Genomic DNA, 27,796 nt, shown 5'->3' with positions numbered 1-27,796 from the left:
CAGAGATTGTACCTGTTATTCACAAAAAAATATGAACACATTATTAAAGGAAGAACAAATAGGTGGAACAAAAAATGTACAATAAAAGTTCATGTTCTTAAAACACATTTTTATTCCCTAGAGTAAATAACAGGAAAAAGTCTCTGTCTACGTGTCTCTCTCTGGAAATGAATGTGTTAGTGCGTCGGGGGTAGACTTTTCAATAAAGCTTTAGTAAGACAGGAAATGGGATTTTGACAGGCTTACTTTTGTCACTCTGTGATCTAATCAAATTTCATCGTTAACCCTCAATGATCCAGGTATGGAATAAGTCATCAAAGACTCCCCCGATCATAATATTTAATGGAATAAGTCATCAAAGACTCCCCCGATCATAATATTTGATCTATTTTTTGCATTAATGTTTGCTTATCTGTGTTGTTGTCTTGCAAAAGAGATGCAAATCAAGCAATTTTATCCTGCACAAATCTTTTAATATATAACAATGAATATTGCATCGGTTATTGGTTTTGCACTTTTACAGTCCAAGACAAAGTACAACCTAATGACTTAGATCACATCTGCTGTGGTCTGATGACTGGGATAAACCATGTGTAACATAAAGTGTGTGTGTGTGTGTGTGTGTGTGTGTGTGTGTGTGTGTGTGTGTGTGTGTATGAGTGTGTTACAACCCTAACGACTCTCCAATGAGCTCTTAACTGTACCTTCAGTCCAGCTGCCTTTATTTTACAACAATAAAACTTAATGGCCCGCACGTAGCTCCCTAACCTCCTGTAACATCAGCACTGTTACAGAGACCTGCTTAAACAGGATATAAAAGAACACACAAATGGCTTCATATCAACATGTATTGTTATATCACAATAAGCTTTTGATTTGTGACTCTGCACTGTGATTTCTGTTCTTTCAATAAAAACGCACAACCTTGTTGTCGTCATGGGGCGGCAGGTAGACTAGTGGTTAGAGTGTAGGGACGGCAGGTAGACTAGTGGTTAGAGTGTAGGGGCGGCAGGTAGACTAGTGGTTAGAGTGTAGGGACGGCAGGTAGACTAGTGGTTAGAGTGTAGGGACGGCAGGTAGACTAGTGGTTAGAGTGTAGGGACGGCAGGTAGCCTAGTGGTTAGAGTGTAGGGACGGCAGGTAGCCTAATGGTTAGAGTGTAGGGTGAAGGGACGGCAGGTAGCCTAGTGGTTAGAGTGTAGGGACGGCAGGTAGCCTAGTGGTTAGAGTGTAGGGACGGCAGGTAGCCTAGTGTTTAGAGTGTAGGGACGGCAGGTAACCTAGTGGTTAGAGTGTAGGGACGGCAGGCAGCCTAGTGGTTAGAGTGTAGGGACGGCAGGTAACCTAGTGGTTAGAGTGTAGGGGCGGCAGGTAGCCTAGAGGTTAGAGTGTAGGGACGGCAGGTAGCCTAGTGGTTAGAGTGTAGGGACGGCAGGTAACCTAGTGGTTAGAGTGTAGGGACGGCAGGTAGCCTAGTGGTTAGAGTGTAGGGGCGGCAGGTAGCCTAGTGGTTAGAGTGTAGGGACGGCAGGTAGCCTAGTGGTTAGAGTGTAGGGACGGCAGGTAACCTAGTGGTTAGAGTGTAGGGACGGCAGGTAACCTAGTGGTTAGAGTGTAGGGACGGCAGGTAGCCTAGTGGTTAGAGTGTAGGGACGGCAGGTAACCTAGTGGTTAGAGTGTAGGGACGGCAGGTAGCCTAGTGGTTAGAGTGTAGGGGGCGGCAGGTAACCTAGTGGTTAGAGTGTAGGGACGGCAGGTAACCTAGTGGTTAGAGTGTAGGGACGGCAGGTAACCTAGTGGTTAGTGTAGGGACGGCAGGTAAGCCTAGTGGTTAGAGTGTAGGGACGGCAGGTAGCCTAGTGGTTAGAGTGTAGGGACGGCAGGTAGCCCAGTGGTTAGTGGTTAGAGTGGTGTAGGGACGGCAGGTAACCTAGTGGTTAGAGTGTAGGGACGGCAGGTAGCCTAGTGGTTAGAGTGTAGGGGCGGCAGGTAGCCTAGTGGTTAGAGTGTAGGGACGGCAGGTAGCCCAGTGGTTAGAGTGTAGGGATTACAGGTAACCTAGTGGTTAGAGTGTAGGGACGGCAGGTAGCCTAGTGGTTAGAGTGTAGGGACGGCAGGTAACCTAGTGGTTAGAGTGTAGGGACGGCAGGTAGCCTAGTGGTTAGAGTGTAGCCTAGTGGATAGAGTGTAGGGCCGGTAACCTAGTGGTTAGAGTGTAGGGACGGCAGGTAGCCTAGTGGTTAGAGTGTAGGGACGGCAGGTAGCCTAGTGGTTAGAGTGTAGGGACGGCAGGCAGTCTAGTGGTTAGAGTGTAGGGACGGCAGGTAGCCTAGTGGTTAGAGTGTAGGGACGGCAGGTAGCCCAGTGGTTAGAGTGTAGGGATTACAGGTTGCCTAGTGGTTAGAGTGTAGGGACGGCAGGTAGCCTAGTGGATAGAGTGTAGGGGCGGCAGGTAACCTAGTGGTTAGAGTGTAGGGACGGCAGGTAGCCTAGTGGTTAGAGTGTAGGGATTACAGGTAGCCTAGTGGTTAGAGTGTAGGGACGGCAGGTAGCCTAGTGGTTAGAGTGTAGGGATTACAGGTAGCCTAGTGGTTAGAGTGTAGGGATTACAGGTAGCCTAGTGGTTAGAGTGTAGGGAAGGCAGGTAGTCTAGTGGTTAGAGTGTAGGGACGGCAGGTAGCCTAGTGGTTAGAGTGTTGGGCCAGTAACCTAAAGGTTGCTAGATCTAATTCCTGAGCTGACAAGCTGTAAAAATTTGTCGTTCTGCCCCTGAACAAGGCAGTTGACCCACTGTTCCTAGGCCGTCATTGTAAATTAGAATTGGTTCTTAACTGACTTGCGTAGTTAAATGTAAAAATGTTTTTTTTGTTGTTAAAATGTGATGTGAGAGAATATCTATGTTAATTTACCGGTACACTCCTGTTTCCTTGTTGTCTGATTTATCTAAGGTTTATATATTGAACCTTTATTCTTTCTCATGAGATTGGAGATTTGGTCGATAGGACTTGGGAGTGTCCATGCCAGGACAGAATCAGAAGGCTTTGGCCAATGCCAGTCACAGCAACTCGACTAAAACTAACCAATAAACCCATGATGTTCTCAGCCTTGTCCTCGCTTATAAAGGGACTTACCACCATCAGGATGTGATAGACTCTGTCAATTTGGCCCTATATCCCATTTTGCAAACTAATGAGGTTTTGTGTGTTTTTGTGAATAAAATATGTACACCGTAAACCCCAATGTGCTACTATATCATTAGGTACATTTGTTTTAAAAAATTAAATCTGTTGCACTTACTATATTTGAGTAGTTACTTAAAGTTATGTTGTTGTCATCAATCAAACCGATATAGTCACTGTGACCCTGTCAAACTCATTCCACGGAGGGCCGAGTGTCTGCGGGTTTTTGCTCCTCCCTTGTACTTGATTGAGTAATTAAGGTCACTAATTAGTAAAGAACTTCCCTCATCTGGTTGTCTAGGTCTTAATTTGAAGGAAAAAAACAACAACCCGCAACAACTCGGCCTTCCGTGGAATGAGTTTGATATCCCTGCTGTAGGGTGGTCCAGATATGAGTAACGCCCCTACTAAGCCACGCCTCCAACATAAGTTACAAGTGTGCCTTGCCTTTTCCAGTGAATGGTAGAGTCACCACTCGTGACTGTATTTGTTTGTGACAGAGACATGGTTGTTAAATTCATTAGTGAGTTCCTAGGTCGAATGTTAACATTATAATTAAACTCTTTATGACAATACCTTAAATATCTCATATATCAAACGCTCTAATCTAAGGCCATATTTTGAGGCCTAGTTTTACCCTTATACATTGGCCTGAAACTCCTGGTTTATGGACCACATCAGGCCTGCAAGTAGGGTTGCAAAACTCCAGTAACTTTCCAAAAATTCACAGATTTTCAACTAATCCTGTTTGAAGGAATTCCAGGAATCTTCTAACCTAGATTTACCAGAATATTGCAAATTTACCTGCAAGTCCCCATTATGCAGGCTTGCAAAGTGATGTGTTGTTCCTATTGGAATCCAGCCAGGATATACAACAGTTGGAAATTCTATTCACCTGCAACTTGCATTCATAATGACTGCCAGGGTTAGGAACGGGTGTGAGCCAGGGGTTCCCAAACTTTTTTGGCCCACGACCCCATTTTAATATCTGTAAAGTTCTCGTGACCACAACCATGTGAAAAAAAATGATGTAATTAACAGCCATGTTAACTTTTTTATTTGGGGCTTTGGTGGTCGATTTTTAATGTGGATTACAGTCAAATTCAAATGAGTCTGACATAATGTATCTTATCTCACCACCACTAATGAGATGGGTGTGTTTGATGCATGTCGCATCAGAGCTTCTCAAAGTCAGGGGGCGTGGCTTCTCAAAGTCAGGGGGCGTGGTCGACAGTGAGCACCTCCTCTCTGCTGTCACATCCAACCTGGATCCATATTTGGTTTTAATGCAGACAAAAGCACTGAATCCAGCTTCACAAAGATATGAGCTGGTGAAGGGTACCATGAGTTTTATGGTGCTTTCAAGACAACTGGGAACTCTCTATTTTGGAAATTAATTTTCTCAATGTACATGCAAAAACACAGATATATATATATACAAATATATATAATTTGTTATAACTTTAAAACATTGAGTTGCTTTGAGTTCTCATTTAGTTCTGAGTCAGTACCACATAAACATTTTAATAAGTAATAGTGAATTTTCCTGGACTTTGAGTTCAATTTACTAGAAGTATTTTAGTTAAAAATGCCTTGGGGTTTACAGTGTATAGTTTGCTGCAAGTTGAAATCATGAAATGGCTCTCTAAAGTGACAACCAAGTTAACTGTGTAGGCTATGACATGTATTGCACAACTGGTTGTGAATAAACTGGAGAACAGGTCTACATAAAACTCAAAATGCCAACAAAAACAATCAGTGGATAAATGATGACTTATTACATTCAAAAGGGTCATGATCTGTCGGGTACGCGCAGCATAACCGCTCTCTCCTCTCCTCCGCGTGCACGCGCATCGTATTCATCTCCGTTTTCCAATAAAATCCGTTGGAATTAAACAATCAAAGACGGTTAAATGCGGAGTGCAGCGCACACTTTCCTGAATGATTGACGCTAGAGAGAGAGAGAGAGAGAGAGACCCCATGACGCGCAGTCTCTGGAGACCCATGGAGGGAGACGGCGGGTAATCCCAGGGAGAAGGATCACTCCAGCCATGCGCCGCGGATATTAAAAGCCTTAGACTATACTACATGCCGGTGGAATCGACTAAGTGGGTGGATATTTGGACATAACACAGGAATTGATCCCTTGACGCGCAGAATGAACCGCGAAAGGGACAGATGGGACGCGGGCAAACCGGCGACTTTGTTGGCAATTTTGTGGAATCCACGTAGCGTCACTATGGAGCCTTTATTTTCTCTGAGCTGCTCAGAAAGCCTTCGTGTCTTCACAGAGGTGAAGGAAGTTAAGTGAGCTGAGCTTGTAGTAGAATGGTCCTCCTCGGATGGGACTCTGAGGGAAGGCATGGCAGCTTTTCACCACAGCAACCCAACGGACAGGGACATCAGGAGGGTTCTCCAAAAACTTCTAATCATGCTCTCTCTGGGAATAATCTGTGTCTCTCTTTTCTACTTCCTCGCGGGATGCTGCGAGTCGGACATAAGGGAAAACTCCATCTCTCAAAGACCCGCCAGTGAGTTTCTTTTATCAGGATGGTATCATGACAGAAACGGGACGTTGTATAAGGACGTTGTAATGGTACAGAATGAAGATGGATACCCAGTAGCCGGGGAGAGGAGCACAATAACTCCGGTTTTGGAGACGAATAACTCGGTTAAAGATTTGATGGCGACACGGCGGTTACCCCAAGCCCTCATTATAGGGGTAAAGAAGGGTGGCACGAGGGCTCTTTTGGAGTTTCTCAGGCTGCACCCGGACATCCGCGCGCTGGGCTCTGAACCGCACTTCTTTGACCGGCATTACGCACGAGGTTTGGACTGGTACAGGTACATATCATGGTTGTCACTAGTTACCACAGCCACAAAGTCATGAACCCCGCCCATTTATATAATTCAGTTTCTTAAAAAAAAATGTGTTTAATCCTAACCTTAACCATAAATTAAGACCAAAACGAAAATGTAAGTTTTAATCAATTCTTAATTATTGCTAATATAGACTTTGTGGCTGTGCTATCTAATGGAAACCACATATCGTATGGACGTGTCTGTTTTTTTATAGAATGGGAGTTGATGTCCAATGAATTTTGGTTGAGTGCATTTCAGTACATTTAACTCCATAGACATGCACCTGCACTTGTAAATCAGAAGGTTATGGTTTATTGCTGTGCATGCGTGGTAGAATTGGTCTGGCTTTCATTTTTACACAACGATTTGCATATACAGTGCCTTCAGAAAGTATTCACGCCTCTTACATTTATTATTACATTTAGATGTTTTGTCGATGGCCTAAACATAATACCACATAATGTCAAAGTGGAATTATGTTTATTATGTTTTTTGAGTCAATAAGTGTTCAACCCTAAGCCTAAATCAGTTCAGGAGTAAAAATGTGCTTAAGTCACATAATAAGTTGCATCACTTCCTGTTTAAAGCGGAATGAGGGAGAGCTCGGTTTGTTGTTTTGGAAAGTTTTGAAAGTCTATTGTCTGTTGGCATCAGTTGCTGGACCCACTACTATCTGTCAAGTGATTCTGCCGACCAAGGCCAGGTCTGAGGAGCTGTTTGGCGTGGCAGCTAGCCTAGCTGCTAACTAGCTGCCTATTGTGGCTGGAACTGCAGATTGTCCAGGGCTTGTGGCTGTCTAGATCTCTGCTGTTTGTTGTTGTTGTTTTCAATCTTCCCTGTGACCTGCCCTGTCTGGAACTATGAGGAGTAACAGCATAACCTATGTTGCTACCATGACAAAGACCAAAGCTGGCGGGAGTACCGTTGAGGACAGTGAAGGTGAACAATCTTTTAAATGAACAAAAATAGTTCCACAAGCAGTTGTTACAACAACAAGAAAATAGCTTCAAGTGTTTTGTCCAAATACTTGTGGAGTCAATTGATAAAAGAATGGACGACCTGACCAGAGAGGTCCAGGACCTGAAGAACAGTTTGCAGTTCTCCCAGGGTCAGCTCGACGAGTTGAAACAGGAGAACGGCAAGATGGCAGCAATCTGTAAATCATTGAGAGAGGACATCAGTTCTGTGTGTGACTCTATGATAACAATGACAGAGAAATCAGATTATCTTGAGGAACAATCAAGACGTGACAACTTTGTTGTGGACGGAATTGCAGAATTTCCACATGAGACCAGGATGGAGTCTGAGAACAAAGTGAGGGACATTATCTTGGAGAAACTGATGATGTACCAAAGGAAAAATTGAGGTGGAGCACACCCACAGGACTGAAAAACCCACCACCAGCACAGGTGACAGGCCCAGGCCAATAGTGGTCAAGTTCCTGACGTTCAAGGACAAGGTAGCTGCTCTGGAAAGAGCCAAGAACTTGAGAGGAACGTATATATCTTCCTCAACGAGGACTATCCTAAGTGTGAGGATCGACGCTGGAGACAGGAAACAGGTACATGGAGAACATTTAATAGACAACGGACATGAAACAGGACAGAACCAGCGTCTGGACAGGGGACAAAATAACGACATCAATGTTGACACAGGGATGCAACAGAGGAAACAGACAGATAAGGCAATCAAATAATGATGGAGTACAGGTGGGTCCAATGAGGTGCAGGTGCGCGTAACGAAGGTGCAGGTGCGCGTAACGAAGGGGACAGGTGTGCGTAATGATAGGCAGTCTGGCGTCCTCAAGCACCAGTGAGGGAGAGCGGGAGCAGGCGTGACACTAAAGCTGCCAGAAGGCTCCACCCTCCCTCCCAAAAGCCTAGAAGGATGAGGGAGCCAAGCTAATGGGTTCTTAGCTTCAACCCCTTAGCACACACACACACGTACATACACCAACTGATTAATGGACTGCTGAATGGATATTGTTTTCTCTTGCTTTGTTTTCTCTTTTCCATATTATTTCTATCTCTGAGGCTTCCCAGGAAAGGCTTGAAAATAGCCAATATTAATATATGTAGCCTTAGAAATAAGGTTTTTGAAATCAATAATTTGCTAACATCAGATAATATTAATGAAGTAGCAATTTCTGAGACTTACTAAGATAATTAATTTGATAATACAGCAGTAGCAATACAAGGATATAACATCTATAGAAGAGACAGGAATGTTTATGGGGGAGGTGTTGCTGTATATATTCAGAGACACATCCCTGTAATGCTTAGAGAAGATCTTATGTCAAGTGTTATTGAAGTGTTGTGGTTGCAGGTTCACTTGGCACATCTAAAGCATTTTCTTTTGGGGTGTTGCTATAGGCCACCAAGTGCTAACAGTCAGTATCTAAATAATATTTGTGAAATGCTTGATAGTGTATGGGATGTGAACAGAGAGGTCTACTTTTTTGAGGACCTGAATATTGACGGGTTTTCATCAAGCTGTCCAATCAAGAGGAAGCTTCTCACTGTAGCCAATGCCTGTAATCTACCTACGAGGGTGTTTACAAACACTACAGGAACAAGATCATCCACATTCATCGATCACAGTTTTACTAATACCATAGAAATCTGTTCTAAAGCTTTATCCATACCCATTGGATGCAGTGATCACAGTTTAGTGACTATATCCAGGAAAGCCAAAGTTCCAAAAGCTGGGCCTAAAATGGTGTATAATAGTGTATAATACAAAATATTTTGCTGTGACTCTTATGTGGATGATGTAAAAAATATTTGTTGGTCTGATGTGATCCAGACACTGCACTTGATGCATTTATGAAATTGCTTCTTCCACTTATTGATAAACATTCACCTGTTAGAACTGTTAAGGCTCCATGGATTGATGAGGCATTGAACAACTGTATGGTTGAAAGAGATGGGGCAAAAGGAGTGGCTAATAAGTCTGGCTGCACATCTGACTGGCTGATTTACTGCAAATTGAGAAATTATGAGACTAAACTCAACAAAAAGAAGAAGAAACTGTATTATGAAGCCAAGATCAATGATATGTTTACATACCCTACATTATTCATCTCATATGTCTACGTATATACTGTACTCTATATCATCTACTGCATCTTTATGTAAGACATGTATCACTAGCCACTTTAAACTATGCCACTTTGTTTACATACTCATCTCATATGTATATACTGTACTCGATACCATCTACTGCATCTTGCCTATGCCGCTCTGTACCATCACTCATTCATATATCTTTATGTACATATTCTTTATCCCTTTACTCGTTGGTTATTACTGCATTGTCGGAACAAGAAGCACAAGCATTTCGCTACACTCGCATTAACATCTGCTAACCATGTGTATGTGACAAATAAAATTTGATTTGATTTATAAATAATGATGGGGAAAAAACAATGTTTTAAATACAATTATGGTCAGAAAGACAAATACAACTTTCATCGAATCAGATGGCTTATTTATCACACTTCATTGGCAAAGTGGGACGATTTAGGCAGGGAATGTCAACAGCGAGCAGTGAGCCATCGTACTCAAATATTGTTATCGGTCAGAAATGACAAACTTCCTGGCGTTGACAACTTAGATGGAAAGCTACTGAGAATGGTAGGTGACTCTATAGCCACTCCTATATGTCATATCTTTAATCCGAGCCTAGAGGATAGTCTTTGTTCTCAGGCCTGGAGGGAAGCCAAAGTAATTCCGCTACCCAAGAATAGTTAAGTGGCATTGACTGGTTCTAACAGCAGACCTTTCAGCTTCCTGCCAGCTCTTAGCAAACTGTTGGAAAAAATTGTGTTTGACCAAATACAATGCTATTTATCTGTAAACAAAGTAACAACAGACTTTCAACATGCTTATAGAGAAGGGCGCTCAACATGTGCTGCACTGACACAAATTGAAAGAAATTTATAATAAGAAGATTGTGGGAGCGGTACTGTTAGATTTCTGTGTGACCTTTGATATTACTGACCATAACCTGTTGTTGCAAAAACCTATGTGTTATGGCCTTTCAACCTCTGCCATATCGTGGATTCAGAGCTATTCATCTAATATAACTCAGACTGTTTTCTTTAATGGAAGCCTCTAATGTCAAACATGTAAAGTGTGGTGTACCGCAGGGCAGCTCTCTAGGCCCTCTACTATTTTCTATTTTTACCATTGACCTGCCACTGACATTAAACAAAGCATGTGTATGCATGTATGCTGATGATACAATCATATACACATCAGCAACCACAGCTAATGAAGTCTCTGAAACCCTTAACAAAGAGTTGCAGTTTGTTTTGGAATCTTTGGCTTGTAATAAACTGGTCCTGAACATCTTTAAAACTAAGAGCATTGCATTTAGTACAAATCATTCCCTAAGTTCTAGACCTCAAGCCTCCCGAGTGGCTCAGCAGTCTAAGGCGGTGTCAATACAGGTCCAGGTTCGATCCCGCGCTGTGTTGTCGCCGGCCGCGACCGGGAGACCCATGAGGCGGTGCACAGTTGGCCCAGCATCGTCCAGGTTAGGGGAGGGTTTGGCCGGCCGGGATGTCCTTGGCTCTAGTTTGATGAGTTTTAATCTTGTCTTCGTTATTGTCCAGTCATTTGGTCAATCGCTGCAAAGAAAGGCCTAGGTAAGCTGCAGCTGGCCCAGAACAGAGCGGCACGTGTTGCTCATCATTGTAATCAGAGGGCTAATATTAATACTATGTATGCCAGTCTCTTTTGGCTAAGAGTTAAGGAAAGACTGACTGCGTCACTTCTTGTTTTTAGAAGAAATGAATGTGTTGGAAATTCCAAATAGTTTGCATAGTCAACTTACACACAGCACTGAAACACACACTTCCCCCACCAGACATGCCACCAGGGGTCTTTTCACAGTCTCCAGGTCCAGAACAAATTCAAGAAAACATACAGTGTTATACAGAGCCATGAGTGCATGGACCTCCCTTCCATGTTATATATCGGAAGTAACCGATATACTGTTATATATCGAAAGCAACCCCTCTCCCCCATGTGATTGACTTGTTGCGTGTATATACTGACATATATGTGTAACTGATAGATGCGCACACACTACATGTAAATTGTGAAGTCTTTTGTCTGTAATGTCTTTTTGGTTATGTGTCGGACTAGCTGTCACTATTGGAGTTGGCTAATGGGGATCCTAATGAATCAAATCAAATGCATGGACTCACTCTGTGTGCAATAATAGTCTTTAACAAGATTTCTGAATGAGTACCTCATCTCTGTACCCCAGACATACAGATAATTGTAAGGTCCTTCAGTCGAGCAGTGAATTTTAAACACAGATTCAACCACAAAGACCAGGGAGGTTTTCCAATGCCTTGCAAGAAAGGACACATATTGGTTGATAGGTAGAAATAAAAAAGCAGACATTGAATATCCCTTTGAGCACGGTGAAGTTTTTAATTACACTTTGGATGGTGTATCAATACACCCAGTCATTACATAGATAAAGGCGTCCTTCCTAACTCAGTTGTCGGAGAGGAAGGAAACCACTCAGGGATTTCAACATAAGACCAATGGTGCCATTAAAACAGTTACAGAGTTGAATGACTGTGATAGGAGAAAACTTGAGGATGGATCAACAACATTGCAACAAGGCAGTAATGTAATACTGCAAAAAATGTGGCAAAGTAATTCATTTTTGTCCTGTGTTTTGTTTGGGGCAAATCCAACACAACACATTACTGTATACAACTCTTCATATTTTCAAGCATAGGGGTGCCAGCATCATCTTATGGGTATGCTGAAAACGGTTGCCTTAGCAGTGATCAACAACCAATTTGACAGAGCTTTAAGAATTTAGAAAATAATAATAGTCAAATGTTGCACAATCCAGGTGTGGACAGCTCTTAGAGACACACAGCCGTAATCACTGTCAAAAGGTGCTTTTACAAAGTATTGATTTAGGGGTGTGACTACTTATGTAAATTAGATATTTCTGTATTTAATTTTCAATACGTTTGCAAACATTTCTTAAAAACATATTTTCCCTTTGTCATTTTGGGGTATTGCTGTAACACAACAAAATGTGGAATAAGTCAAGGGTAATAAATACTCTCTGAAGACATTGTACAACCACTTTACAACCATTGTACAACCATTGTACAACCACTGTACAACCACCCTGCAGCCACTGTACAACCATTGTACAACCATTGTACAACCACTGTACAACCACCCTGTAGCCACTGTACAACCATTGTACAACCATTGTACAACCACTGTACAACCACTCTGCAGCCACTGTACAACCATTGTACAACCACTGTACAACCACTGTACAACCACTCTGCAGCCACTGTGCAGCCTGCAACATGGAAAGATCTCGGGAATAATGTTTGTTGTTGTTGGCGTATTCAAACATACCCACTGCAAGCTGGTCTAGGTGACAGGCAGAGGGAGACACTGCCAGCTGGCCATGCTAATCGGAATGTGTGTATGTGGGTGTGTGTGTGTCTATGTTTGTGTGTATGTCTATTCTTGTGTGTGTGTGTGTGTTTATTCGCAGGGAGGGTCAGGATGAGTTATCACAGAGCAATCATCTCTCCAGCTGAGGCCAGATGTTACCATAGTCAGCTCCTACTGATCCTAGAGTCTCACACACACACACACACACACACACACACACACACACACACACACACACACACACACACACACACACACACACACACACACATCATTTACATTCAACACAGGGTTATAGTGTGTGCATGTAACATAAACTCTAACTACATAACAGATTAAACATTGGATTAAAATCTCATCATCTAGGTTAGAGAGGTCGCATGGAACTGAACGGTTGGTTCAGGATGCAGTGATGCACATTGGTGTAAAGTACTTAAGTAAAAGTACTACTTAAGTAGTTTACGGGGGTATCTGTACTTTACTATTTCTATTTTTGACAACTTTTAGTTTGACTCCTCTACATTCCTATAGAAAATAGTGTACTTTTTACTACATACATTTTCGTTGACACCCAGAAGTATTCGTTACATTTTGAATGCTCAGGCAGAATTATGGTCCAATTCACACACCTATCAGTGCATTGTCATCCCTACTGCCTCTGATTTGGCAGACTCATTAAATACAGGGTAGCAGGGGCGGCAGGGTAGCCTAGTGGTTAGAGAGGTGGACTGACTGGTTGTGGACTTTGCCCCTGAACAGGTAGTTAACCCACTGTTCCTAGGCCATCATTGAAAATAAGAATTTGTTCTTAACTGACTTGCCTAGTTAAATAAAGGTCAAAACCAAATATTGAGTTCTTAAATTATGTCTGGGTGTTGGAGTGTGCCCGTCTGTCCATTACATTTTTTTACATTTTTTTTATTTTTTACAATCGCTAGGACCCATTTCTCAATACTTAGGTCACTTTCTCAAAACTCTTCACACAGTTCTCCTAATCCAACTTTCAGCCTGGCACAACAGTCCATTTCACATCCAAAATGCACTAAAACTACCAAAACACTTCATACATGTCTCAAATCAACTCATTCTTCCAGAACACTAGCAAAGGCTGTCACCCAACAAGCACACTTTGTCACTCATAAAACAATGACCTAAAAAAACACTAACAGGTAGCATTACACCATGTTTAATTTTGTAACATTTCTTTACAAAACAAGAATGACACCTCTCTACTGTTTAGAATTCACTGCAGTTTATCTTACAGGAATGAATCAGACATGATGCAATATGCTTCGATAGGTTTTATGTCATGGCATAGAGTGATTCCAAAATACAATAATTTGTAAAAAGCCATCTACCGATACAGATACAGTAGCAAATCAAATCAAAATCAAATCAAATTTTATTTGTCACATACACATGGTTAGCAGATGTTAATGCGAGTGTAGCGAAATGCTTGTGCTTCTAGTTCCGACAATGCAGTAATAACGAGCAAGTAATCTAACTAACAATTCCCCAAAAAACTACTGTCATACACAGTGTAAGGGGATAAAGAATATGTACATAAGGATATATGAATGAGTGATGGTACAGAGCAGCATAGGCAAGATACAGTAGATGATATCGAGTACAGTATATACATATGAGATAAGTATGTAAACCAAGTGGCATAGTTAAAGTGGCTAGTGATACATGTATTACATAAGGATGCAGTCGATGATATAGAGTACAGTATCAACGTATGCATATGAGATGAACAATGTAGGGTAAGTAACATTATATAAGGTAGCATTGTTTAAAGTGGCTAGTGATATATTTACATCATTTCCCATCAATTCCCATGATTAAAGTGGCTGGAGTAGAGTCAGTGTCATTGACAGTGTGTTGGCAGTAGCCACTCAATGTTAGTGGTGGCTGTTTAACAGTCTGATGGCCTTGAGATAGAAGCTGTTTTTCAGTCTCTCGGTCCCAGCTTTGATGCACCTGTACTGACCTCGCCTTCTGGATGGCAGCGGGGTGAACAGGCAGTGGCTCGGGTGGTTGGTGTCCTTGATGATCTTTATGGCCTTCCTGTAGCATCGGGTGGTGTAGGTGTCCTGGAGGGCAGGTAGTTTGCCCCCGGTGATGCGTTGTGCAGACCTCACTACCCTCTGGAGAGCCTTACGGTTGAGGGCGGTGCAGTTGCCATACCAGGCGGTGATACAGCCCGCCAGGATACTCTCGATTGTGCATCTGTAGAAGTTTGTGAGTGCTTTTGGTGACAAGCCGAATTTCTTCAGCCTCCTGAGGTTGAAGAGGCGCTGCTGCGCCTTCCTCACGATGCTGTCTGTGTGAGTGGACCAATTCAGTTTGTCTGTGATGTGTATGCCGAGGAACTTAAAACTTGCTACCCTCTCCACTACTGTTCCATCGATGTGGATGGGGGTGTTCCCTCTGCTGTTTCCTGAAGTCCACAATCATCTCCTTAGTTTTGTTGACGTTGAGTGTGAGGTTATTTTCCTGACACCACACTCCGAGGGCCCTCACCTCCTCCCTGTAGGCCGTCTCGTTGTTGTTGGTGATCAAGCCCACCACTGTTGTGTCGTCCGCAAACTTGATGATTGAGTTGGAGGCGTGCATGGCCACGCAGTCGTGGGTGAACAGGGAGTACAGGAGAGGGCTCAGAACGCACCCTTGTGGGGCCCCAGTGTTGAGGATCAGCGGGGAGGAGATGTTGTTGCCTACCCTCACCACCTGGGGGCGGCCCGTCAGGAAGTCCAGTACCCAGTTGCACAGGGCGGGGTCGAGACCCAGGGTCTCGAGCTTGATGACGAGCTTGGAGGGTACTATGGTGTTGAATGCCGAGCTGTAGTCGATGAACAGCATTCTCACATAGGTATTCCTCTTGTCCAGATGGGTTAGGGCAGTGTGCAGTGTGGTTGAGATTGCATCGTCTGTGGACCTATTTGGGCGGTAAGCAAATTGGAGTGGGTCAAGGGTGTCAGGTAGGGTGGAGGTGATATGGTCCTTGACTAGTCTCTCAAAGCACTTCATGATGACGGATGTGAGTGCTACGGGCGGTAGTCGTTTAGCTCAGTTACCTTAGCTTTCTTGGGAACAGGAACAATGGTGGCCCTCTTGAAGCATGTGGGAACAGCAGACTGGTATAGGGATTGATTGAATATGTCCGTAAACACACCGGCCAGCTGGTCTGCGCATGCTCTGAGGGCGCGGCTGGGGATGCCGTCTGGGCCTGCAGCCTTGCGAGGGTTAACACGTTTAAATGTCTTACTCACTTCAATGCTAGTCAACCCTGTCTTATGCATTTGGCCACAGGTTCTCATCCACATCACATCTTATGTCATCTTGGGCAATACACCTAGGAAAGAATCTTTTGGCATGCATGGTCCATCCCTGGCAATCTTCTGCAGATATGTCCAGGCATCCAGCATTCCTTGCGTCCAGGAGGGACATTTGATCATGTGGATGGTGGTCATAAACCTTCCACCTCAATGAGGAAAATAATTCCTCTATGAGGTTGAGGAATGGAGGGTAAGGTGGGAGGAAAAGGGACATCATCCTGGGATGGGCTGTAAACCACTCTGTGACTGTATGGGAGTGAGGAAATGCCACATTGTCCCATACAATTACAAACGTTGGCTGATTTCGCCTCACTGCAACCCTTTCCTCACCTGACCCAACCCTTCCATAGAGGTCATCCAGGGATGAAATGAGACGCTCGGTGTTGTATGGCCCAACCCTTCCATAGAGGTCATCCAGGAATGAAATGAGACGCTCGGTGTTGTATGGCCCAACCCTTCCATAGAGGTCATCCAGGAATGAAATGAGACGCTCGGTGTTGTATGGCCCAACCTTTCCATAGAGGTCATCCAGGAATGAAATGAGACGCTCGGTGTTGTATGGCCCAACCCTTCCATAGAGGTCATCCAGGAATGAAATGAGACGCTCTGTGTTGTATGGCCCAACCCTTCCATAGAGGTCATCCAGGAATGTAATGAGACGCTCTATGTTGTACGGCACAACCCTTCCATAGAGGTCATCCAGGAATGTAATGAGACGCTCTATGTTGTACGGCCCAACCCTTCCATAGAGGTCATACAGGAATGTAATGAGACGCTCTATGTTGTACGGCACAACCCTTCCATAGAGGTCATCCAGGAATGTAATGAGACGCTCTATGTTGTACGGCACAACCCTTCCATAGAGGTCATCCAGGAATGTAATGAGACGCTCGGTGTTGTACGGCCCAACCCTTCCATAGAGGTCATCCAGGGATGAAATGAGACGCTCGGTGTTGTATGGCCCAACCCTTCTATAGAGGTCATCCAGGGATGAAATGAGACGCTCGGTGTTGTATGGCCCAACCCTTCTATAGAGGTCATCCAGGAATGAAATGAGACGCTCGGTGTTGTACGGCCCAATTAGCGGTTTGTGTAACCGAAATTCATCATTGCAGCACACATTGTGATGTTGGCCCCCCTCTGGCCCGGGACATCCACCCCTCTGGCCCGGGACATCCACTCCTCTGGCCCGGGACATCCACTGTGGCTCTTTTCCCCAATCACATTCCTTCCTCGCCGTCATGTTCTGGCCAAGTTGAAACCAGCCTCATCCACAAAGATGAATATGTGGGGTGATTGCCTGGCTTCAATCTCCATGACTCTCTAAATAAATCCACAAGGCAACATAAGAGTTAGGCTTTTACGGAAGTTTGCATTATACCTAAAAACATGCCATTGTGTGCGTTTGCCCTGTTTGGTTTTGTTCAAAATCAGTTCTGTATTTTATAGTCATCTTACCTGGACATAATGATTCCTGAGTTGCTTAACTCGTTCAGAGTTCCTCTCCAAGGGGACACCTGCTTCATCCTGACTTGATGATGTTTCAGGACTCTAGAAATAGTTGTTATGCTTACATTGTGAATATTTACAAATGTAATGTTGTCTACCGACACTCTGTCCCGAATCTCTGTGAGTTTTATGCCATTGTTTCTGATGACAATATCAACGATTGCAGTTTCCTGCACAGCAGTGAAAATCCTACCTCCTGCCTGTGGGAGGTAACCGTTGGGTCCCAGGCAGAAATACAAAAACAATTACACACAAGTGGGTTCGGCGGATTTGCTCAATTTACTTCTGTAATGTGCAGTTCAGTCAGATGCCCTTACAGAATGCACATCTTACCTGTTGTTTTGCCGGAAATTTCTCAGAATAGATGCCACTGTTGAGTGTTGCAGATTTGTCTGCACTCTCAGACCAGCCTCTCTCATTGTTGGATCATGATCTATTACATGATCACTTATAGTAGCCCTAGTCTCATCTGAGACGACAGCTCTTGATCTTCCTCTCAGTCTTCTTCCACCACGCATACGTACTCCTCTACCTCTGTCAGCCACTCTTCTTCCTCTGTCAGCCACTCTTCTTCCTCTGTCAGCCACTTCTCTATCTCTGGCTGGGTCCATGTTTACATTACAGTACAACATTATTCCTAAGATGTCCCCTTTTGTATAGATGGCAATGATATTGAAAGACGAACACCTGAGTACGTGTTCAGCTACAATGGGAGTCAGATGTGGTTGGTCTAATTGTTTTGATAATATTTAATTTTTTACATTTGGAATATATTTTAAAACGGTATTACTGTAGAAATGTAGCAAATTGCTGTCTTTTTCAATTGTGTGTTATGTTAGGTTTTGAACTTATGTTTAACAGTTTTGAAAAGAGTATGTAAACATGTGCAAATTGGCCTGTAGGTACATAGAGTTTTGTGTCTGAGTGAGAAAAGAATTCTTGACATTTGAAAGATGTAGTCATTGAATGCGTTTTGAGCCAAAGCAATGAAACACGATCCACAGTTTAGCCCACATAGACTGCTGTTGTCCTCACTGTGTGAAGAGTTTTGAAAAAGTGACCTAAGTATTGAGAAATGGATCCTAGCGATTGTAAAAAAAAAAAAAAAAAAAAAAAAACTGTGTGCCGTCTGGCTTGCATTAATATAAGGAATGTGGTGTGGAGCATTTACCTCTGTTTTTACTGAAGTACGACAAATTACTACTTTTTCCACCACTGTACTAAAGTATATTTAAAACCAAATACTTTTAGACTTTTACTCAAGTAGTATTTTACTGGGTGACTTTCACTTTTACTCGAGTCATTTTCTATGAAGATATCTTTACTTTTACTAAAGTACAACAATGTTTGTACTTATCTACCACTGGTGATGCAGTATTGGTATTCTGTAACCTCTCACAGTGTGATTTAATGGTTACAGGGTCAGTAGGTGAGATTGATTGTTAGAGGTGGGTTTTCTGTGTTTTACCAACATGATATTGGTCACAAACACGCATGGACGCACACACACCTCTTTTTCTCTCTTCCTCACACACACACACACACACACACACACACACACACACACACACACACACACACACACACACACACACACACACACACACACACACACCACGTCTCCATTGTGTGTGTGTGTATCAGTGACGTCCCAGAGTGACAACAGATTGTCCCATCCCCAGGACCAGATGGGGCTCTGAGAGTGTCAGGCCACTTGACATCGCTGCCAGGCCTGGCAGGTTGACCCCTGACACCAGGTCAGTTTACGCTCACAGATAATGATGAGCTCCCAATTACACCACATAATTAACCATATATCATTATATCATCATATCTATCATTGGCTACAGTGTGCTCTATGGTACTGCGGTACTGCAAAAAGACATTGCAAGTACAGTTGATAAGAGCAGGGTGCACAAAACATATATATATATATATTTATCTCTTAAATAGGCATTTACTGGATAGAAAGAAAATTATTATTTTTAATCTGCTTATTTTTATTTCTCCCCCGAATTGGTAGTTACAGTCTTGTCCCATTGTTGCAACTGTGTTCTCCGAAACACGACCCGCCAAGCTTCTTGTCACACTGCTCGCTTAACCTGGTTAGCCAGCCGCACCAATGTGTCAGAGGAAACACCGTACAGATGGCGACCTGAAGACAGCATGCACGCACCCGGCCGCCACAAGGAGTCGCTAGAGCACGATGGGACAAGGACATCCCGGCTGGCCAAACCCTCCCCTAACCCGGACGACTCTGGGCCAATTGTGCACCGTCTCATGTGTCTCCCCGTCTTGGCCAGCTGCGACACAGCCCTTGATCGAACCCGGATCTGTAGTGATGCAGTGCCTTAGATCTCTGGGCCACTCAGAGGCCCTCAGGAGGCCCTATCTGATTTAAGGACAATTCAAATCTCTAGCCTGAGAGGAACCACCCTCAACCAGGCAGGGAAGAGCTAGTCTCTAGCCTGAGAGGAACCACCCTCAACCAGGCAGTGAAGAGCTAGTCTCTGGAAGAGGACTGGGCTGAGGTTTTATCCTGACACTGTCTCAGATTACTAGTTTTACTGACCGTGGCTTAATGTGAGGCCTTTCTCAATAGCAAGGCTATGCTCACGGAGTCTGTACATAGACAAAGCTTTCCTTAAGTTTTGGTCAGTCACAGTGGTCAGGTATTCTGCCACTGTGTACTCTCTGTTTAGAGCCAAATAGCATTCTAGTTCGCTCTGTTTTTTTGTTAATTCTTTCCAATGTGTCGAGTAATTATCATTTTGTTTTGTCATGATTTGGTTGGGTCTAATTGTGTTGCTGTCCTCAGGCTCTGTGGGGTCTGTTAGTGTTTGTGAACAGAGCCCCAGGACCAGCTTGCTTAGGGGACTCTTCTCCAGGTTCATCTCTCTGTAGGTGATGGCTTTGTTATGGAAGGTTTGGGAATCGCTTCCTTTAGGTGGTTGTAGAATTTAACAGCTCTTTTCTGGATTTGTATAATTAGCGGGTATCGGCCTAATTCTGCTCTGCATGCATTATTTGGTGTTCTACGTTGTACACTGAGGATATTTTTGCAGAATTCTGCATGCAGAGTCTCAATTTGATGTTTGTTCTATTTTGTGAATTCTTGGCAATGGGTTCTATAACTGATTAAAGTATTTTTTGCCAGATCCTAATTGGTATGTCGAATTTTATGTTCCTTTTTATGGCATAGAAGGCCCCTCTTGCCTTGTCTCAGCTCGTTCACAGCTTTGTGGAAGTTCCCTGTGGCGCTGATGTTTAGGCTGAAGTATGTATAGTTTTTTGTTTGCTCTGTAGAGGATGATGATTCAATTAAATCAAATGTTATGTGTCACATGCGCCGAATACAACAGGTATTGACCTTTCCTTGAAATGCTTATTTACAAGCCCTTACTCAACAATGCAGTTCAAGAAATAGTTAAGAAAATATTTACTAAATAAACTAAAGTGAAAAAAAAGAATCTCAAGTGAACACAAGAAAATTACATAACAATAATCTTTTCAGTCTCCTGAGGGGGAAAAGGTGTTGTCATGGCCTCTTCACAACTGTCTTGGTGTGTTTGGACCATGATAGTTAATTGGTGATGTGGACAACAAGGAACTTGAAACTCTCGGCCCCCTCCACTTCAACCCCATCAATGTTAATGGGGGCCTGTTCGGCCCTCCTTTTTCTGTAGTCCACGATTAGCTCCTTTGTCTTGCTCACATTGAGAGAGAGTTTGTTGTCCTGGCACTACACTGCCAGGTCTCTGACCTCCTCCCTATAGGCTGTCTCATCTTTGTCGGTGATCAGGCCTACCACTGTTGTGTTGTCAGCAAACCTAATGATGGTGTTGAAATTGTGCCTGGCCGTGCAGTCGTGAGGGAACAGGGAGTACGGGAGGGGACTGAGCACGCACCCCTGAGGGGCCACCGTGTTGAGGATCAGCGTGGCAGATCCACCACCAGATCCACCTGGGGGCGGCCCGTCAGGAGGTCCAGGAACCAGTTGCAGAGGGAGGTGTTTACTCCCAGGTTCCTTAGCTTAGTGATGAGCTTCGTGGGCACTATGGTGTTGAACACTGAGCTGAAGTCAATGAACAACTTTCTCACATAGGTGTTCCTTTTGTCCAGGTGAGAAAGGGCAGTGTGTAGTGCAATTGAGATCGGATCATCTGTGGATCTTTCAGGGCAGTATTCGAATTGGAGTGGGTCTAGGGTTTCCGGCATCTGGTTGGGAAATGTACATACAGTCACTGTTGGGACGTCGTCGTCGATGCACTTATTGATGAAGCCAGTGACTGAGGTGGTATACTCCTCAATGCCATTGGATGAATCCCAGAACCTATTCAACTCTGTGCTAGCTAAACAGTCCTATAGCGTAGCATCCGTGTCATCTGACCACTTCCGTATTGATCGAGTCACTGGTACTTCCTGCTTTAGTTTTGTCTTGTAAGTAGGAATCAGGAGTATTGAATTATGGTCAGATTTGCCAAATGGGGGGTGAGGGAGAGCTTTAAATGCTTCTCTGTGTGTGGAGTAAAGGTGGTCTAGAGTTATTTTCCCTCTGGTTGCACATGTGATATGCTGGTACAAATGAACTAAAACAGATGTAAATTTGCCTGCATTAAAGTCACCCGGGCCACTAGGAGCGCTGCTTCTGGATGAGCATTTTCTTGTTTGCTTATGGCCTTATACAGCTCGTTGAGCGCAGTCTTAGTGCCACCATCGGTTTGTAGTGGTAAATAGACAGCTATGAAAAATATAGGTGTGAACTCTCTTGGTAGATAGTGTGGTCTACAGTTTATCATGAGGTAACTACCTCAGGTGAGCAATACCTCGAGATTTCTTTAATATTAGACATCGCGCACCATGAGTTATTGACAAATAGATACACAACCCCGCCCCTCGTCATACAAGATGTAGCTGCTCTGTCCTGCCAATGCACAGAGAAGCCAGCCAGCTCTATATTACCTGTGTCGTTGTTCAGCCACGTTTCAGGGAAACATAAGATATTACAGTTTTACAGTAGGATAGCCTTAATCGTAAATCGTCCAGTTTGTTTTCCAATGCACGTTAGCCAATAATATGGAGTGAAGTGGTGATTTACCTACTCATCTGCAAATTCTAACAAGGCACCCCGCCCTCCTCCCATCTTTTCCTTCGTCTTTTATTCACGCTGATGATGGGGATTTGGGCCTTGTCTTGACAAAGCAGTAAATCCTTTGCATTGCACTCATTGAAGAAAAAATCTTTGTTCAGTTCAAGGTGAGTAATCTCTGTTCTGATGTCCAGAAGCTCGTTTCGGTCATAAGAGACTGTAGCAGCAACATTATGTACAAAATTAGTCACAAACAATGCGAAAAACTAACAAAATAGCACAGTTGTTTAGGAGCCCGTAAAACGGGCAGCCATGCGTTACTTTAATAAGAAATAAAGAATATTGAGGATAGGTTGGTGTGACTGTGCAGATGAAAAGCAGAGATTAGAGGTTAAAGGGTAAACTTAGTGTTACCACAACCACACATATCTCCACTGACCCTTTGACCTTTCCCTCACCCCAGGGGAATATCATGGGAGGTCTACTCTATACCCCCAGTGCTGGAGACTGACTGGTTGTTCAGTGCTGCCTGTCTGTGTGGAGACTGGCTGGTTGTTCAGTGCTGCCTGTCTGTGTGGAGACTGGCTGGTTGTTCAGTGCTGCCTGTCTGTGTGGAGACTGGCTGGTTGTTCAGTGCTGCCTGTCTGTTTGGAGCCTGGCTGGTTGTTCAGTGCTGCCTGTCTGTGTTCCTGTGAGGTCATAGGGTAACATTCTGTCCTGCTGCAGTGACATGTATTGATGCTAAATGACCACAATGTAAATACAGTAAATATACAGTGCATTCTGAAAGTATTCAGACCCTTTGACTTGTTCCACATTTTGTTACGTTACAGCCTTATTGTAAGGGGTTGCGGAACTGGTGGCAGTGAAGTCAGACGCAGGAGAGCAGAAATAGGTAATAGCCGGAGCAGTTTCATTTCAAAACCAACGGCAATAAAAAAAATAACCTACATGGGTACAAAACCCGACGCGCACCAGTAACATAGTACACAAGCACTTACAAACAAACAATTCCACGCAAGGACATGGGGGGGAACAGAGGGTTAAATACACAAAACTTAATGAGGGAAATGGAAACCAGGTGTGTAGGAAAACAAGACAAAACAAATGGAAAATGAAAAGTGGATCGATGATGGCTAGAAGACCCGGTGACGCCGACCGCCGAACACTTCGGTGGAAGTCGTGACACTTATTCTAAAATTTATTAAATTGTTCTTCCCCTCCTCAATCTACACACAATATCCCATAATGACAAAGCATTTTTTAAAATAAATCTGCAAACAAATCTTTAAACCTGTTTTTCGCTTTGTCATTATGGGGTATTGTGTGTAGAGTGATGTTTTTAATCCATTTTAGAATAAGGCTGTAACCTATCAAGATGTGGAAAAAGTCAAGGGGTCTGAACACTTTCTGAATCCACTGTAATCACTGAACAGAAATGACTGGGAATACATACATGCATCTGTCTGTCACAGATACCTTTTTAAGAAATATAGGAGCATGGATCAGAAAACCAGTCAGTATCTGGTGTGACCACCATTTGCCTCATGCAGCCTGACACATCTCCTTCGCATAGAGTTGATCAGGCTGTTGATTGTGGCCTGTGGAATGTTGTCCCACTCCTCTTCAATGGCTGTGTAAAGTTGCTGGATATTGGCAGGAACTGGAACACACTGTCATACACGTCAATCCAGAGCATTCCAAACATGCTCAATGGGTGACATGTCTGGTGAGTATGCAGACAAGTGGAAGAACTGGGACATTTTCACCTTCCAGGAATTGTGTACAGATCCTTGTGACATGGGGCCGTGCGTTATCCTGCTAAAACATGAGGCAGATGAATGGCATGACAATGGGCCTCAGGATCTCATCACGGTATCTTCAAATGTCTGTTATAACTTAACCAAGATAGACCACAGCCTGTCGTGTCAAATGGGAACACATTTGTCATAATGAGCAGAACAAGCAAGGACGTGGGCAGAGCCAAGCATGAGCTGGCGAGATCCTATTGGTGTGTTCTAGCATTAATTTGCATATTTCCGTTAGGGAACGTCTACTCTGTGAGGTGCGCGTGTTTAATAACTCAGTTCGCCTTTGCACTCCTTCTAAATAACACACTTTTAAAAAACTTTGGCAAAGTGTAAAGACTTCAAAATGTAGTACACTCTGTTCGTAACATATTCTAGCTTTGGGAACAGAAAACTGTACTGAGATCAAATGTTTCATCGATGAGAAAATTTGCAGAATGTCGGCCAAAATCCGTCTGGTTCCATCTTCTCCCACTGCCGGCCACTGGGCTTCCTCTCACTACCATATTTGGTAGTGAGTGGAAACACCAAGCGGATGCTTCATATCTATACATCCGGTGAAATATCTCTCATTGTTCTATCTATGGTATCTGTGCATTCAAATTGCTATTGATAAAATGCAATTGTGTTTGTTGTCCGTAGCTTATGCCTGCCTGTACCATAACCCCACCACCACCATGGGGCACTCTGTTGACAACGTTTACCTTACCTTATGCCTGCCTGTACCATAACCCCACCACCACCATGGGGCACTCTGTTGACAACGTTTACCGTAGCTTATACCTGCCCGTACCATAACCCCACCACAACCATGGGGCACTCTGTTCACAACGTTGATATCAGAAAAATTGCTCGTCCACTTGCACACACTACAGTTGAAACCGGGATTCATCCGTCAAGAGCACACTTCTCCAGCGCCAGTGGCCATCGAAGGTGAGCATTTGCCCACTGAAGTTGGTTACGACACCGAACTACAGTCAGATCAAGACCCTGGGGAGGACGAGCATACAGATGAGCTTCCCTGAGATGGTTTCTGACAGTCTGTGCAGAAATCCTTCAATTGTGCAAACTCACAGTTTCATCAGCTGTCCGGGTGGCTGATCCCGCTTGTGAAGAAGCCAGATGTGGAGGTCCTGGGCTGGCGTGGTTACACATGGTCTGCGAATGTGAGGGCGGTTGGACGTACTGCCAAATTCAGTAAAACAACATTGGAGGCAGATCATGTTAGAGAAATGAACATTCAATTCCCTGGCAACAGCTCTGGTGGACATTCCTGCAGTCAGCATGCCAATTGCACGCTCCCTCAAAACATGAGGCATCTGTGGCATCGTGTTGTGTGACAAAACTTCACATTTTAGAGTGGCCTTTTATTGTCCCCAGCACAAGGTGCACCTGTGTAATGATCATGCTGTTTAATCAGCTTCTTGATACGCCACACCTGTCAGGTGGATGGAGTATCTTGACAAAGGTGAAATGCTCACGAACAGGGATGTAAACAAATTTGTGCACAAAATTGGAGAGAAATAAGCTTTTTTCGTGCGTATGGAACATTTCTGGGATCTTTTATTTTAGCTCATGAAATATGGGACCAACACTTTACATGTTGCGTTTAAATATATTTTTTTGTTCAGAGGTACCACTGGAGATAATGGATTGTATAGTTTTGTCTACTTTTCTGAACCAGTCATCAAATATGTTGCCGTATTTGTCTTTTGACATAGGAATTGTGTTTCTCTTACTGTATACGAATCTGTCTTTACAAATCCTGTGGTCAGTATCACAAGTATAGATGACAGTGTTGCAATCAATTTGTTGTTCACTAATAATTCAACATGGCAGCCATTCAGAGGTTTAGAGTAGTTCTGTTCACATCCGGAGAAGATCCCCGATGACGGATTCCAATTCAGTGGTCTTTCACAGAGGCAGATGTTCTCACGTGGCTGTGGTTCATTTGCAATTCAGATTAACTCGTTAAAAGCAGCGTATCAATTTATACCAATGGATTCCCTGGGCTTGACGTTGCACATGTGCGCCTGTGTTTTTACACAGGAATATAATTGCCGTGCAAATGGCTGAAGAATGGCTGCCAAAACATGTGATCTTCAGAAGTGGTGTGCTAGGTGAGATCACGTCTGACAGGAAAGGGAATCTAGTGGATTCTTTGAACGCAGGGTTTTGGAATGGGAGAGTGAAACCTGGGCTAAGAGTAGGGGAGTCTGAATTCTGTTATGACATAGAAATAGTGTCATAAAGGGGGAAAACATAAGTGTCTCTTGATTACTGTGTGTGTGTGTTTGTGTGTGTGTGTGTTTGTGCTCCAACACATGTATATATCTATATTAAATCAGGTGTGGCCCATCCAGCCATCCCATCCCAGTACTGTACAGTGTGATCTGATCTCCATAAGGCCTAGACGACCGGGGTGATCTAGCCCTCATTAAGGCTCTCTCTGGGGGGTTGAAGAGGGGAGGCAGGGCGGTCTGGGCCCAGCTATGATGGATGTCTGCTGGAAGTGGACAGGGCAACTCTACAATGGATTGGAGCCTTAATGGTCCCCAGTGCAGTGAAATGGATGAGTGGGCGCTCAGTCCGACACACACACACACAGACACACACACACACACTCATTCACTCATTCACTCACACATACGAATGCACACACTGTGTTGGTATCAAGAGAACAATTTCAATGTTTTGTCATTGACACATTGGTTCTTAATGTACTATATACAGACTAAACAGATTTGGTAGTTGATGCCAGTTTATTCTGTCACATTAAAAATGTCTTTATGTAGTTTTACTCCACCATCCCACATCTGTTCACACACACACACACACACACACACACACACACACACACACACACACACACACACACACACACACACACACACACACACACACACACACACACACACACACACACACACACACACACACACACACACACACACACACACACACAGCATGGGGGTGATGGGACTCCAGAGGCTTCCCCGAACCCCACCTGCTACCCTCGGCCCAGCTGAGACCCAGGCTCATCGTTCCCCCAACTCCCACACACTTTACCCCCACTCCTCCAGGATCAATACCTATGGCTGCTTGGGCTTGTCCCCGTGGCCTAGGAGTGGGGGGGGGGTATGGAGCTCAACAGAGAGATGGAGAGAGGGATGATTAAAGATTGCTCTTCAAAGACAAAAACAAGTGAGAGGTTGTAAACATGCTAAATCTCTCTTTTCATCCAGAGCATCTACAAAATGGATGCCACGATTACTGCAACACAATAGACATGGGGAACCGGGTCTCTATGACAACAATAGAGAGAATACAGAGGGATATGCTCTGTGATAATGTTAAGGTATCGTAATGCTAAGGTGATGGAGTTCTGTTCCATTCTCACCTAATGGTCCTCTATGAGAGCAGCCTAATGGAAGCAGGGTTGTACCCATCGCTCGCCACTGTAACGGTTCTCAAATATTTGCTGTATACTCTACGTCAAGGGTCCTTTAGCACTGATAGTTTTACGTTGATGTTACACTGGTGATGATAATTG

At 43.8% G+C, this 27,796-nt stretch overlaps 1 protein-coding gene across 1 annotated transcript in view; it reads left to right on the top strand.

The window, feature by feature from the left end:
* The first annotated feature begins 5,204 nt into the window (after positions 1 to 5,204).
* Positions 5,205 to 27,796, top strand: part of LOC112223364 (heparan sulfate glucosamine 3-O-sulfotransferase 6-like) — a 38,472-nt gene continuing 15,880 nt past the window's right edge. Inside the window, exon 1 of the mRNA XM_024386357.2 lies at positions 5,205 to 6,023. Within this exon, the coding sequence (XP_024242125.1) occupies positions 5,542 to 6,023 (482 nt within the window). The 5' untranslated portion in view covers positions 5,205 to 5,541. The remainder of the gene's footprint in view (positions 6,024 to 27,796) is intronic.

This window comes from Oncorhynchus tshawytscha, linkage group LG24 (genome assembly GCF_018296145.1).
Source record: "Oncorhynchus tshawytscha isolate Ot180627B linkage group LG24, Otsh_v2.0, whole genome shotgun sequence".
NCBI classification, from domain to species: domain Eukaryota; kingdom Metazoa; phylum Chordata; class Actinopteri; order Salmoniformes; family Salmonidae; genus Oncorhynchus; species Oncorhynchus tshawytscha.
This window is presented reverse-complemented; position numbering and strand designations above follow the sequence as displayed.